Source organism: Odontesthes bonariensis, chromosome 19, assembly GCF_027942865.1.
Source record: "Odontesthes bonariensis isolate fOdoBon6 chromosome 19, fOdoBon6.hap1, whole genome shotgun sequence".
Lineage (NCBI taxonomy): Eukaryota > Metazoa > Chordata > Actinopteri > Atheriniformes > Atherinopsidae > Odontesthes > Odontesthes bonariensis.
Window position 1 is genome coordinate 22,451,682 of NC_134524.1, and position 14,030 is coordinate 22,465,711.

General features: G+C 42.6%; 1 protein-coding gene across 1 annotated transcript in view; it reads left to right on the forward strand.

Annotated features, from left to right (window-relative positions):
• The first annotated feature begins 8,160 nt into the window (after window positions 1-8,160).
• Window positions 8,161-14,030, forward strand: part of nhsl2 (NHS-like 2) — a 191,637-nt gene continuing 185,767 nt past the window's right edge. Inside the window, exon 1 of the mRNA XM_075451663.1 lies at window positions 8,161-8,661. Within this exon, the coding sequence (XP_075307778.1) occupies window positions 8,382-8,661 (280 nt within the window). The 5' untranslated portion in view covers window positions 8,161-8,381. The remainder of the gene's footprint in view (window positions 8,662-14,030) is intronic.

The window sequence follows — 14,030 nt, forward strand, 5'->3', positions numbered from 1 at the left end:
GCACGAACAGCATGAACTACAACATAACAGATTTCTTTTATATTAGGGGAGGACATCTGCTTTCTGAGCTGAGCCTTATTCCCACATTTACTTTGACTTAGCCAAAAAAGTTAATAATTTTCTCCCGTCAGCTTCATTCCAATTGTAAATGCACATCCACTTCTGCAGTTCAGACCGTCAACATGTTCCAGAAAAGTTAGAATGGGCCAATTTAAGGTTAGTAAACAAATTTAAAAAAAAAAGGCAGCATCCATAAAAGCAGCAGGCATAAGGCGGACACTCGTGACCTTCTGATCCCTCAGAACTGCATCAAGAGCCGTCATTCATCAATAACCGATATAACCACATGGACATGGGAAACCTTTGTTATTCACTTTGATGCAGAGTTACATTCACCAAAGCCGGCTGAAAAATGCACTGTGGAAAAAAGAGCAACGGTATATTAACCTTGTCCAAAAGTGGCGTTGACTTCTCTGTACTCGGAGGCGTCTGCGAGGGACCATCACGCAGTGGAAACATGAATTGTGATCGGACGAATCAGCATTTGAGATCTTCAGCCTGACTCTTATCAGCAACAAGTCCATAAGACGGGATGGGGCTCGTGATGGCGTGGGGTCGTATCAGTGCCGTTGGAGTGACAGCATTCAAGACGACGTTTTCTTCGTGGATGTCCGTGCATTTCTCAACACGACAATCCGTGTTCGTGTTCTTAAAGGATATGTCCAAGCTGGACATTTTTTAAGCTGAGTTAGGAGCTGTCTGAGGTCATTTTTACAATCCTTAAAGGATAAGACCGGTTTTTTGACATTGGGCCCTTGATTTCACATTATAACATGATGTTCTACTCACCCCTGCTTGTTGTTGAACATTTGGAGCTGTTCCGAAGATATTTGAGAGGCGTCTGGCTGCTCTCTTGAGATATTCGGCCATGAAACGGTTTCCTATGGGCAAGCTTATACAGGCACAAACTATGCTGTTTATAATTTATTAATTACTGTACACTAGCACTGATAACGTGGAGGTGCGTCGCTTACTTAAAAAAATCCGGGTTACTGTAATTTTGATTTTTTTGTCGTAAAGTGGGTGTTACTGACGTCCTCGTCGTGCTACTGCCACAGACAGCCCACAGACCTGCTGCCTATTTATTCATTCGGCTAAAATTCAAAATTAGTAACCCGGATTTTTTTAAGTAAGCGACGCACCTCCACGTTATCAGTGCTAGTGTACAGTAATTAATAAATTATAAACAGCATAGTTTGTGCCTGTATAAGCTTGCCCATAGGAAACCGTTTCATGGCCGAATATCTCAAGAGAGCAGCCAGACGCCTCGCGAATATCTTCGGAACAGCTCCAAATGACCAACAACAAGCAGAGGTGAGTAGAACATCATGTTATAATGTGAAATCAAGGGCCCAATGTCAAAAAACCGGTCTTATCCTTTAAGGATTGTAAAAATGACCTCAGACAGCTCCTAACTCAGCTTAAAAAATGTCCAGCTTGGAGTCGAAATTCTTGCGATCAACCCTGAGCAAGGAAGAGACTAAAACTCTGACCAACATTTTGAAGACTGACAAAAAACCTACACACTATCACATAATTGCGTTCTTAAAATGATACTTTAGGCTCATCTTTGCCTATTTTACCACACAGTCATAGACATGTATTTTTTGCTTTATTTACATTTGGTTTACCCTGTCTTTGATCTAGAAGTTAATGTATTTGATGGAAACAATAAAACTAGATCTGAAAGGGCTGTAACTGTTTGTGTGTGTTTCTCTTCAGGAAACACTACCCAGATCCACCCTCTTAGGACATCACCTGTTTCGTCCCAGGTTCCTACGCCCTTATTTGTTTTCTCACTTTTATTTTACCCATTTGTCTAGGAACTCTTTTAAGGGTCAAAATGCTTCATGGATAACTTTGATCTTTTGATCTACTCATTAATTTTCTTGGAGGATTCCCAGATTTCTTCGATTTTCTTAGAATTTCATCATGAGGGGCAAGTCTTTGTGCTATAAATTTTTATGAATACAAGCTGCCGACCTGTTCCGAACAGAGTATGTGTGGTGAATTTTGAAAAAAAAATTCAACGACACTGGTCCCATACTGCTGCGCACCTTGAAATGTGTTTGCAGGAAGAATACAATAAAATAACATCTGAAATGCTTGACTGCTGGGGGGGCTCCTACAGTACGACACACCTTTAATCACTTTTTTTCCCCCTCATATGACATTAAGTACATTTGGCAATATCGCTGTCATTAACTTGGGTTTCTTTTTTTCAACAGGTATCCTTTGAATGGTGTAAAGCTAGATTTACAGCCGACCCGTGACGTCAAAATGACGTTTCAGGCCTGGCGCTTGCCTTGAAAAGACGGCGCAGCGTGTTGCCGTGCACCAGTCGATTTTTGTATCTCGGCTGTGCCGAGAACGACAAACCGGATGGACCAATTTGAGACCAGGCTCAGTCAGGAGGTGCAGCACCTGTATGAAACTGCAGTGAAACAGCACAGGAAGCACGTAAACTCCCAAAACTCGTGGACAGAGATTGGCAGAACTTTGGGGAAAGAGGGAGAGTTCTGTAAGAATGTGTGGAAGAAGCTCCGGGACAGATACGTGAAGGCAAAGAAGAGGGCAGAGACTCCAAGTGGTGATGCCGGGGGCTTCAGACCTTCACCTCTTTTAACTGAATTAAAAAATTTAAATTATCCAGATACTGCAGCTGTATCATTGATGACAGTGTTCCTGCTCTTGACAGACGCATTGTTTTCTTTTCCACTTTCGTGGTCGTAGAGTAGCTGTAACCTTCACGTAGCAGAGACACCTCTGTGATGGAGAAAATTGCAACTACTGGCGCATCGACTTGCGCCACCGTATATAACCGGCACGAAATTGTGACGTCATCAACACCGCTTGCGCCAGCCGACATGGCAACCATGCTAGAGCCTTTACGTGTTTGTTGTCCCCTCTTTTCTGTCTTCTCAGACCCCAGCTGGTGGAGGCGGATGGCCACCCTTCCTGAGTCTGGTTCTGCCAGAGGTTTCTTCCTGTTAAAAGGGAGTCGTTCCTCTCCACAGTCGCCTCAGGCACGCTCAGGATTGGACCGAAGTGAAGTTTCGGTGCAATCTGTTGGTTTCCTTAGCTAAGAAATGGTTTTTGAATTGGCTCTTTATGTACGAATTGGACTCATTAGGGACCGAGCAGTGAAACTGCAAGGACCCTATTGTATCTGTAAGGATTATTATTAGGGACCGAGCAGTGAAACTGCAAGGACCCTTTTGTATCTGTAAGGATTATTATTAGGGACCGAGCAGTGAAACTGCAAGGACCCTATTATATCTGTAAGGATTATTATTAGGGACCGAGCAGTGAAACTGCAAGGACCCTATTGTATCTGTAAGGATTATTCTTATTCTTTGCAAAAGGTGATCGAAAACTCTTGAAATTTTGCGAGCGCCACCTGCCAGTCGACGACATGAAAGAATCTAAACTTTACATTTTTGGGAGTCGCTCATTGACTCTGTAGCGCCCCCTACGATGCTTAAAAATGGCCCCCGCATTGGGGTTAGTTCTGCGTGGGACGACGAAATTCAGTACACTCATTCATCATACCCAGACGCACATAAAAGTCTCCTGCCGCCAATGTCCCACATCCACAGGAAGGCGGCCATTTTGGATGGAAATTGGACAGTTAGCCAGAGAGTTTGTAAAGCGGCGCCGGATTTGATGTGACTATCAAATTGCGTTCAAGTATTTAAAACATTACAACGATACATGCCCAGTAATATTGTTGTAATGTTTTAAATACTTGAACGCAGTTTTTCTAGAGAAGATAATTGTTTTGTATATGGGAGTATCGTCCATTGACTGTTTTGGGCTTTAACATGCGCGCGCCTACCGACAAGAGGTAAGTGACATGCTGTTTATAAAGTTGTTTTGTAACGTCCCCATGCCAGTAATGGGAGAACCATGCATATGGTTTTGATGGTAAGGCTTGTGACTTTATTGTCGGATGGTTTATAAAGTGGTGTGACGTTTCTGCAGTGTGCAAGTTGTTGTTTTACGTGGAAGGTTTAGCTCTTGCCCCTTAGCCACCACGTATTTGGTTAGCATGACAGGCTGCTCAAACAGCGCAATCGCCGCACAGGGAGCGCCGATTTGCACCGGTCTGTGTCCTACCGTCAGTATTTGACAACCTCTAGCAATGGAAATGCGCTTCAAATGCCCCGGAGTTCCCCTTTAAGGGTATCGTGTGTGGGCGGAGCAAAATGGCTCAGTGGCGCCCCCTAGAAATGTTCAAAAACTCCTCCGCATTGGGGTTATTATGTGCTCGTACGTACGCAGAGGGTATCGTGCGTGTGGGCAGAGCTGCGGCTCCAGCGTACGCCCCAACGTACGCACACCTCGGTCCCGCTCACAGCTGCTTGCAGCTTTCTAGTTTTGAATTTGGATTTGATTTGATTATGAACCATGAATTGGACTTCAAAGAATCTGATCCCATTATACCAAAATCACTGATAATTGCCCTTTTATTTCGTTCTTCTCAGACTTACAAACAACTAACAACACGAAGGCTGGGTGAAACATCTCCAAAACACAGACAGTTGGAGCTTCAATTCTTGAAGTAGTCACAGGGAGTATTAGATTCTGTAAATCTAATTTTGGAATTGAATTCCTTGTTCTTGCGTCATTTAACGCACGACAGGAAGCAAACAAATGTGAAAAAATGATAGCCGTAAGATTTCCAGCAGAGAATGTCAGCAGCAAGCTGCAGAAAACAACCGTGAGGCGAAGGGGAGTAAAACAGGGAGCCAAAGGCAGCGCGGAGCTTCAACTCCACACCACCCTGGACGAGTCCAGGGGGCCACGTCATGAGACTCTCTGACCACATTTTATTGTCTCTTTTTCCTTCTCTGAGCTCCTCTCGTCACTTTGTGGGGAGAAAGAAGAATCCGCTGTGGGTAGCTGGTAATGCTCGCTGACCAGACAGTTGGCTGACAACGTGATGTGTTTAGAGTCAAGGGGGGAAAAAAAAGAGACGAAAAAGACACATCTCCCTGTTAATGAAGAGCTTGTGACTGGGCTGTGTTGTTCTCCGATAAGCAAGCCCCCAGATTTCTCTGTGGTTGCTCAGAACTTTGGTCATGCCGGGACAGAACCGATAAGTTTCTGTGACCAAAGAGAGAAAATGAGCGTTGGTCCAAAGACCTGCAGGACTCTATCAATTCAACAATTCAATTTGAGCAGTTCAGGAAGCCATTTGAACCCCGATCATTTGGTTTATTCTCTGGGTTTAGGAGCATTTCCGGATTGTTATCAACACACAGTTCAAAAGCTGGCATCCGGAAGTTCAGAGATAAGTGCACATGGCAGGGGTTTTGAGGCCATTTACGCTGCCAACCAGATGATATCTTTTTCAGAGGTTTTACTCACTTCAGCAAATTAATCTTAAACCACATTGTGAATGTATTACCAAAAGGAAGACTCAGGTTCAGGTGCTGAACTTACCCGCCTGCAGTCCACATCCGTCACCCACCGAAACCCTCTGGGGAAAACATTTTATCTCCTCAGTTCCAAAACACTTACAGAATGCTGGTGAAAGACGAGCCTATGGAACACAGTGGTAGACAGGCTCCATGTCCCAGATGATGTGAAAGCTGATGCTTGCTTCATCTTCGACAGCAGCATAAAGAAGTAAAAAATGATTATGAAAGACGTGCACTCAGTTAAGAGTTTATTAAGTGCACCAGGACAATGCAAATGGTCTGATTATGCCCAATGCTTTTAAGTGGATGGGTGAATCGTTGCATCAGCACAGCTTCATGACACTTTTTTTTTTTGGGGGGGGGCTTTTATGCCTTTAATGGATAGGACAGTTTAGAAAGACAGGAAGCAGAGAGAGGGGGAATGACATGCAGCAAAGGGCCGTCCGATGCGGGACTCAAACCGGGGCCAGTTGCAGCGACGACTATAGCCTCTTGCACATGGGGCGCCTGCTGTACCAACTATGCCACAGACCACCCCAGCTTCATCACACTTTTGAAGCCTATCAGCATTTAAGGTGTACTCACTGCAGTCTTCATCCTATACAGTAGGTGTCACCACTGAAAAAGTGGAATCACTATGTCACAAGACGAGGACGAGAGAAAGTCGCACAGGAAATGAGTCATTCATATTTTAGATGCCAACAGAGATGGAACCGCCTCACCGTAGTGCTTTCTGTTTTTCTAAAACACCACTAACCTGTTGAGCGATAAGTTACAAAAATTGTGACAGAGAGCGCACCTTAGTGTGCCAGGTAATGTGGCGGGATTTTTGACATTTTCATCCTTCGAAAAAATTGCCTTCTTTTATTTTCACGATCACAAATGACTGAAGATGTTATTTCTTTTCAAAAACACACCAAAAAGGCTTAAAAAGTCAAACAAGTGAAATCTGTGGTAATTTTTCATTCTCTACGTATTTTTCTCGCGCTATCCCTGCAGTAGTGACACCTACTGTTTACGATGAGGACTGCAGCGAGCCCCGCAAGTGGCGCTGAGCTGACGACACAATTTGAAGGCGCAGTAACCAAAGCCTTGAGCAATCAGCGCATTAATGAGGTCCAGGCCAGCAGACGGTTGTGAAGTCAGAAAGTCTGTGCTGAGGAGCAGTGTTGGGAGTAACGGCGTTTAAGTATAACGGCGTAAGTAACAGCATTTTTTTTCCAGTAACGGAGTAATCTAATTAATTACTTTTCCCATCGTTACAACGCCGTTATCGTTACTGAGAATATAAAGTGGCGCATTACTATAATTCGGTTGTAGGCTTTCGGCAGTACCGGCACTACTTCTCACTCGTGGAGATAAAAGGCAAGAATGTGTATGTAACATGCACGCTATGCCCAGGAAAAAGTAACTCAAATCTAATGAAGCACCTCACATCACCCCATGCGAATGAGAAGCACTTGTTGCTTCTGCAGCTGCTAACCCAACCCCAAGCCCAAATGCAGTTAGCGTGAGCCCCAGCGAAGGAGGCGGAGCCACTCGAAAACAAACAACACTCGATTTTTCGGGTCAGAAACAGGTGACCACCATCACCATTACCATTTTATATTCAATATTTATGTTTTTATTTCTATGCATCATATGGCAGGCTGCAATCTATTGAGTTCAAATAAATACTGAATGTTCTAAATGACTGTATATAGTGTTTTTATTCTTCAATCAGTTAATATAAACATATTTGATGTTAAAGATGTTATAGAACGTAACTGTGGCGTTATAGAACATAAAAAATAACACCACAGTTACTTTGCTGAGTAACTAATTACTTTTACAATGTGGTAAATGAGTTACTAACTCAATTACTTTTTGGGAGCAGTAACTAGTAACTGTAACTAATTACTTTGTAAAAGTAACTTGACCAACACTGCTGAGGAGACTGATTTCTTCATGGACCAACATTTTGTACAAGGTGTGATGATGTGGGGGAGCCGTGTCCAAAATGGAAACCCACGCGTTTGTGCGCGGTAGCGCGTGAAGAAGTTGATGCATCCGCCTCTCTGTCCTCCTCCACCTTCTCCTCCTCATCACTTCATCCGTCTTCAAACTTTTTCTTCATCTTTTTCTTCGTCCTCCAGACGGGTTTCCTCCTCAGGAAACACCACACTGTTGCGCGCTGCGTCGTCACGTCAAGGTGGACACGGTTAGGTCTGACGTTTGGGTCGATGTCCTTCAAAATAAGAGGACAGACGCGAATTCAAGACAGTCTTTTTAAAAAAAAAAAAAAAAGAATATAATTCTAAAGTAATGGGTTAACTTCGCCTGTTGACATAATTGAACAAAGAAAACACGAAGCCCAGGCTACACAGATGTAAACATGTGGATTGTGAGCTTTCTTTTACGCACCGTGTTTTCTTTGCGTTAAGGCCTTGTTGTTCATGGCACATGAGATTTGATTTTACGATTCAGAGGCTGATAAAGCAAGTAAACAGACCACTTTTGTATGATAAAAGAGGACAGCTTTCTAAACTGAACTTCCACGTTGTAAAATCTTACTTTTCCTTTTGCAGTCATAACATTGCGCTTCGATGTTGAAGCTCCAACCGGATGTTTCGTGTATTAACGTCTTTTAGACAACCCTCGCAGCAGCTGAGTCTCTCCTCTTCATCGAGGACAAAAAAAAAAAAAAAAAAAATCCTACTCGCAGTCAAAAACAATGAGGGCGCACGACGCGCAACTGGCTCCAAGCTTCTCCAACAGCGGCGGAGTTTACCCTCGCGGACGATTCGTAGGATGTGTCTGTGCGCCACCCGGAGGGAGAAGGACCACAGGAATATAACTTGATATTTGTGTTTAGTTTGTTCTGCATTTTTTTTGCGCGTGTGTTGGAGGGGGAAAATGCCTTTTTGTAAACGCACTCTACTTCCCAAAGATGTATGCAAGCCCAACGGCGGGAGGCTACGGGCGGAGATTTTCGGGGACTTGACGGACGTGTGCGGCTTCTCCCTGAGCTCGGTGCTGCGGCAGCTCTCGGATCTATCCCGGCACTCGGTGAGCATCCTGGAGGAGCTGGAGGGAGAGCTGGTGTCCATCTGCCACCGGTCCGGCGCGCTGGAGGGCAGAGTGGCCCGGCTGCAGAGGCACGTCGCAGAGCTGGTCAGCAAGCCGCCACCGAGAAGTAAGAGGAAATTAAAAAACCTGTCTGAGCTGAAGGGAAAACACACCTGGAGTCACTTTGCGCAGCTCAAAGCTGCGGGTGGAGAGTCTGAGTGTGGAACTGTGTAAAATCACACCACAGTCGTGTTTTTTTTGCGCGCGGTTGCAGACAGTGAGAGGTCATCACCGCAGCGCGCATGGTCCATAATTACATTTATTTAGGTTATGAGTGTGTGAGTGGGGTTGTCATTGGAGCGTCTGTTATTGTCAGCTGACAGCGACAATAACAAACGTTTAGCTGCTGCAGACAGAGGTCAGAATTTACTTTGGAAGACTGAGAATACTCATTAAAAGTTGGCTGTAAGCAAGGCGCCACTACCTTTCTAACCTGTTGAGTTTTTGTGCCTTTTTTATTTTTATTATTATTACTTTAGCTCCTGGATACGCTGGTTTACAAGATGCTCCTGAATGCGGCACGCTGTGGGTGCGGAGAGTGGAATGCGAGTGTGGAGATGTCATGCGTGTTCTGGAGTTTTGACACATCACCTGTGACTTTTGTCCCTGTCCCCTCCTTCCTAACTTCGAGCCTGTCTTTAATGTATACTTGAATGTACTTTTTTTTTTTACTTGTTGGCCGCACTGCTCGGCTTTGGAACTGAGGTGGTTTGTGGGGTCAATTAATGAACTTGCTCATAAATGCGTTTCCATGCGATGGAGTTTGCAGATTTTGTCACATACTTCTCCTGAAGGGAGGAAGGAAGTCTCTCTGCGTTCATGTTAAATCTGACTTTAACATGTGGATGTGTTACGGATCAGCGTACGCACACATTTGATGTGGAAACTTGATTCCTCCAAGGCACATTACTCTGAAAATGGGCATAACAGAGAGGCAAGAAACATCCTGAATTAAATACATTTGCCTCCTCAGCAGCAGCAGCGACCTAGAGGGCTTACTGTAGTCAAATTTTTAAAAAGTTTTCCTCTCAGTTAGAAGTCTCACACGTGCATCCGTTGTTGGTATTCCCATCAGTTTCAGCACAGAACAACTCTGGATTTGATTTGATAGATTACAAATAGAGTTGGATCATAGTATTATTGGTTTTGTCTGTTGTCAGCTGTTTGACTCCAACAGCCTGTTCTGATTCATTTGGATAAAAAACGTATCTCTTAACACAAAGCTTGCACTAATAGGAAATACAGCTGTCACTTTTGTTTTACTTCCAAAAATCTAGTTCAACTACAAACTATCAAACTATCAAGTTCCTATGAGTCTGAAACGCTGCGAGCAAGCAATGCCCATCTTTCAGTGGTCAGAGCAACATGTTATCCTTTAGCGTCGTCATAAAGCGGAACTGTTTGGGATGACATTTAAGTAATACTTTGAATTTTATATTATGGGTCCAGTTCCATCATCAGTCCCTTAAACCTCTCTACTTAAATAATAGTTTTGGGCCACGTGTCTGCATAAAAATCTTGCTTTCTTGTCAGTGATGGTGGACCTACTGTAGCTGACCTGCAGCTTTGTTTTTCCATTTTGAGCAAAAACAAATTGCTTTGTACAAAGTTGGCAGCTGCCTTTTCTTTATCCGTTACTGTACCGTTTATGGTGTCAAATCCAAAGTATTTCCAAAAAGCAGCTGCTTTGATCATTCTGTGATGTCATTGTACTCTTGGGATGCTTTGCTTGTTGGTTTCCTTCATTTTCATCGCAGAGTAGCAAACATGGCTCAAGTTTTTGCACTCAGCAGTTACCAGAGCATGAATCATGTAGCATTTAGGTCAGGCTGATACCAGAACACCCTTGGATAAATCACAAGGCGAACAACTTCTAAAAGCCTGATGCATCTGTGAAGCACTTATAGACCGAATTAGAACCGGTGACACTTCATTCATAATTTGCTCACATGTGAATGGATGTTTGAATTTGGAGGAAGGAAAAAGATAGCCCCCCAATAGAAACTGTTAGTCTGAATGCCGTATTTTGCCAAACAGCTGTGGCTCAGTGACAGCTAAGCTCTTCTTAGTGGTTTCTGCTCAGTCAGTTGGTGCTGAAAACTGATGTCAGTTTATAAAGACTGGGTAATGAGGAGGGAAATAACATTATTGATAAAGCCTGTCAAACCCCGCTGTAGACTGTTTGCTATGAACTTGGACAAATTTAAAACATTTACTATGTATTGATTCTGAGATACCATCTGTCTTTGCTTGCACTGTTGTAATTATGTCAATCCGGAGTATGATACGAGTGATTGTTGATCCTTTGCGGTGCAATATTACAACAATTTCTACGGATGCAGCAACCCGGCATTTATTCATTTATTGTTTTTAGAGTTGATTTGCCCTTTATTGACGGGACACTTTGGTAAATGCTTATATTTATATATATATTAGGGCTGGGCAATAATTAAATTTTTAATCTAATTAATCACATGATTTCCCTGATTAATCACGATTAATCGTATTTGTACGCAAAATCCAAAAATTAATTCTAAAGTCGTGTATAGCTTTTAGCTTTTATCATTTAGTTTTAATTTAAAAGTGCTGCCATATGAATGAAAGTGCCATAACATTTGTTGTGCAAACACACTTTTAACATCAACATTTTTATGTAGTTCCTTTGCTGCATGTCGTTCCCCTTCTCTCTGTCCCCTGCTTCCTGTCTCTCTGAACTTACCTATCCATTAAAGGCACAAAAGCCCCCCCCCCCCAAAAAAAAGAAAAAAAAAAACCTGCAATAAAGCGCAATGAAATATTTATCGGCGTTAAATAATTAGCGAGTTAACGCAATAATAACGAGTTAACTCGCCCAGCCCTAATATATATGCGTATATCTCCAGACTTTTCCATCAGAGTCACCCAGAAATGATAATAGATACATCTTCAGCTGACAGCATGCAAGTGAGATGCAGCCCAGATGCATAATGGGGAATTTGTGCTGTAGCTGCCATCCTGTTTCGCCCTGGGAACTTTGCAAAATACTTATCATGGGTCATGTTCTCTTTGTTTGCATTACAGCTGAGGAGCGAGCAAATGAATGAAGTAAGCTGACCGTGTGCTCGAATTTCTGAGGCAGTCAGCAGAGCGCACACGTGTGTTTGTGTGTGAGCACGTACAGCGTTATGAGACAGAAAGAGCAAGTCCCTTTTAACACAGAGCAGATGTAGAGCCGGATGGAGGAAGGGGAACGAGATAAAACAAAATTCAGCTCGTCCTTTTGTGTCATTTACAGAGGCCTCGACGTCTCTGTTCACAAATGCATCTGTATTTGTTGCAAAGATCTGTATCTTTTCTCTCCTTTCCAAACTCTGTGTAGGCTCCAACTGTGCCACTACCACGTGGGCAGAAACTGAATAATCAATAGATGCAGCTTGGGCCTTCATCTTTCATCATCATTCTCTCTTCACTGCCTTTTTTTTTTTTTTTTCCCTCTCGCGTTTACTTTCTACCATCTCAATACATGTAGAAATCATTCATGTACATCTTACTGACAGAATAATGAGGCAGAAACATTTTTTTTTTTATTCTCCTCTACTGGTTTTAAAACGTCTTGATTTCAGCCACCAACCCCGCTCAGTGGCGTGTGTTAGTTTCTCTGCAGTTTCTAAAATGTCCTTGCTGTGCCATATGATAATGTGGGGCATTGCATATCGTGGAAGTAAATGCGACGAGAACATTTTTTTCTTTTACACCAACGGGAGATGTCTGATGAAAGGTAATGTGACTTAGTGCATTGGAACTAGGTTGAGCGTGTACGGGATGATGACCAAAAATAGTCTATCTTCCGATAACATATTCTCGTCTTGTGCTTGTTCAAAAGTGTCTTTTTCTGGTATCCCATGTGCTCTCGCACACTAAACTTCCCACCATGTTAATTAATTCAGTCCCCCCCCCCCCCCCTTTGTCTAACTTGGGCTGGAACAGTTTTATTTATGCCATCTTTTTTTTTTTTTTTTGCCCTGTCAGTCTGCAGTTTTTTACCGTCATCTGCAACTTCCCTTGACATGCGCAGACATTAGAATTCACTTTGTATATTTTCTGAAAATGCCACATAAATGAACAAAACCTTTGTATGAAAACAATATGTGCAAAACAATGTATAGTTTGTGATGTGAAATGACTTTTAACATTTTGTGAAGTTGACTCCCAAATTCAAGTGTAGACGTGAGCAAAATGTTTTGTAAAGCTAAGTTAAAGCCAAGTAAAACTGAGTAAAAACATGGCTACCTGTCAAGTTTACCTTGGTGTGTTCTTCGCATCGTAATTAGTGATTTTGCATAAGCTAGAGCCTCGCAGCTACATTATGATGACTCGGACGTTTTGTTAAACGTTTTTTTTTTTGTCAAACCATTACATTTTAGAGACTACCTTCCCACTCTTTACTGAGTTCAAAAAGAGAATCTTCTGATGTTTTAAAGAAGCACTTGATGGACGGAAACATGTTATTGTGCGGTAGAATAAAAGGAGGCTGAAGCTAAATTTGGCTGACAAGAAATACGCATTCATACCAGCTGAAAAAAGATATGTTAAGGACGGTTTAGTTCTGATTAATAGAAGGGTAAAAATGTGATACCTAAAATGTAATTTTTGATTAACTGTAAATGGCTTCCGCTAGTTTTCTTGATTAGCTAGCTTTAGCTGATGCTAAATTAGCATTGCCAACGAAGAGCTGCTGGATCAATGCAGGCTGGAAGCTGAGTGTTATTAACATTTATGTCGCCAAGACTTTGTCATAATTTCTTGTTACCACCATAAGTGGTTTAGGATAGGATAACGAATGCTTAGGGTGGAGACTGAACTCAGTTGAAGGTTTCTTTAGTTGAGCTACTTCTTGTGAATTGGCGTTATATGAATACAATTATAAAATAAATTGATCTGAATTGGAGTGTTATTCGATGGATGTCTATTCTTTTCTGCAAAGTGTCCAGATATGACCTCTGTTCTTTATTGGTGCTATATAAATAAACTAAATTGAAATGAATTGAATCTTACTGCAGTGAAAGTTACATTTCAGTTCCCCTCAGGAAGCAACTTTGTCTGTAGATTTAGCAACTTTTCAAACAACTTCAGTGATTTCTCCTCTTTCATATAACTCCTAGTTACAAAGCTGGTGACTTTGGACAGTCATCATCACATTGCTGTAGCAGTGAGACTGTGGGATCACTTCTCTGGTTGTGGTTGGAGCTTGATTTCCCCCTGCATGTGTATGCTCGACTAACCTTAATGGGCCCAGGTGCTATGGTGCTGTTGAGCTGTATCTTCATTCTACTGTGCATGTAACCATGCTGAGTGACAGGCAGGTGTTAACACACAGTGCTCGGGATGTTGGCTTATGACGTGGGGCTGCCTTTGTGCATGCAAATGCTCAATCAGTTTTGGGACTTTGGAGAGTTT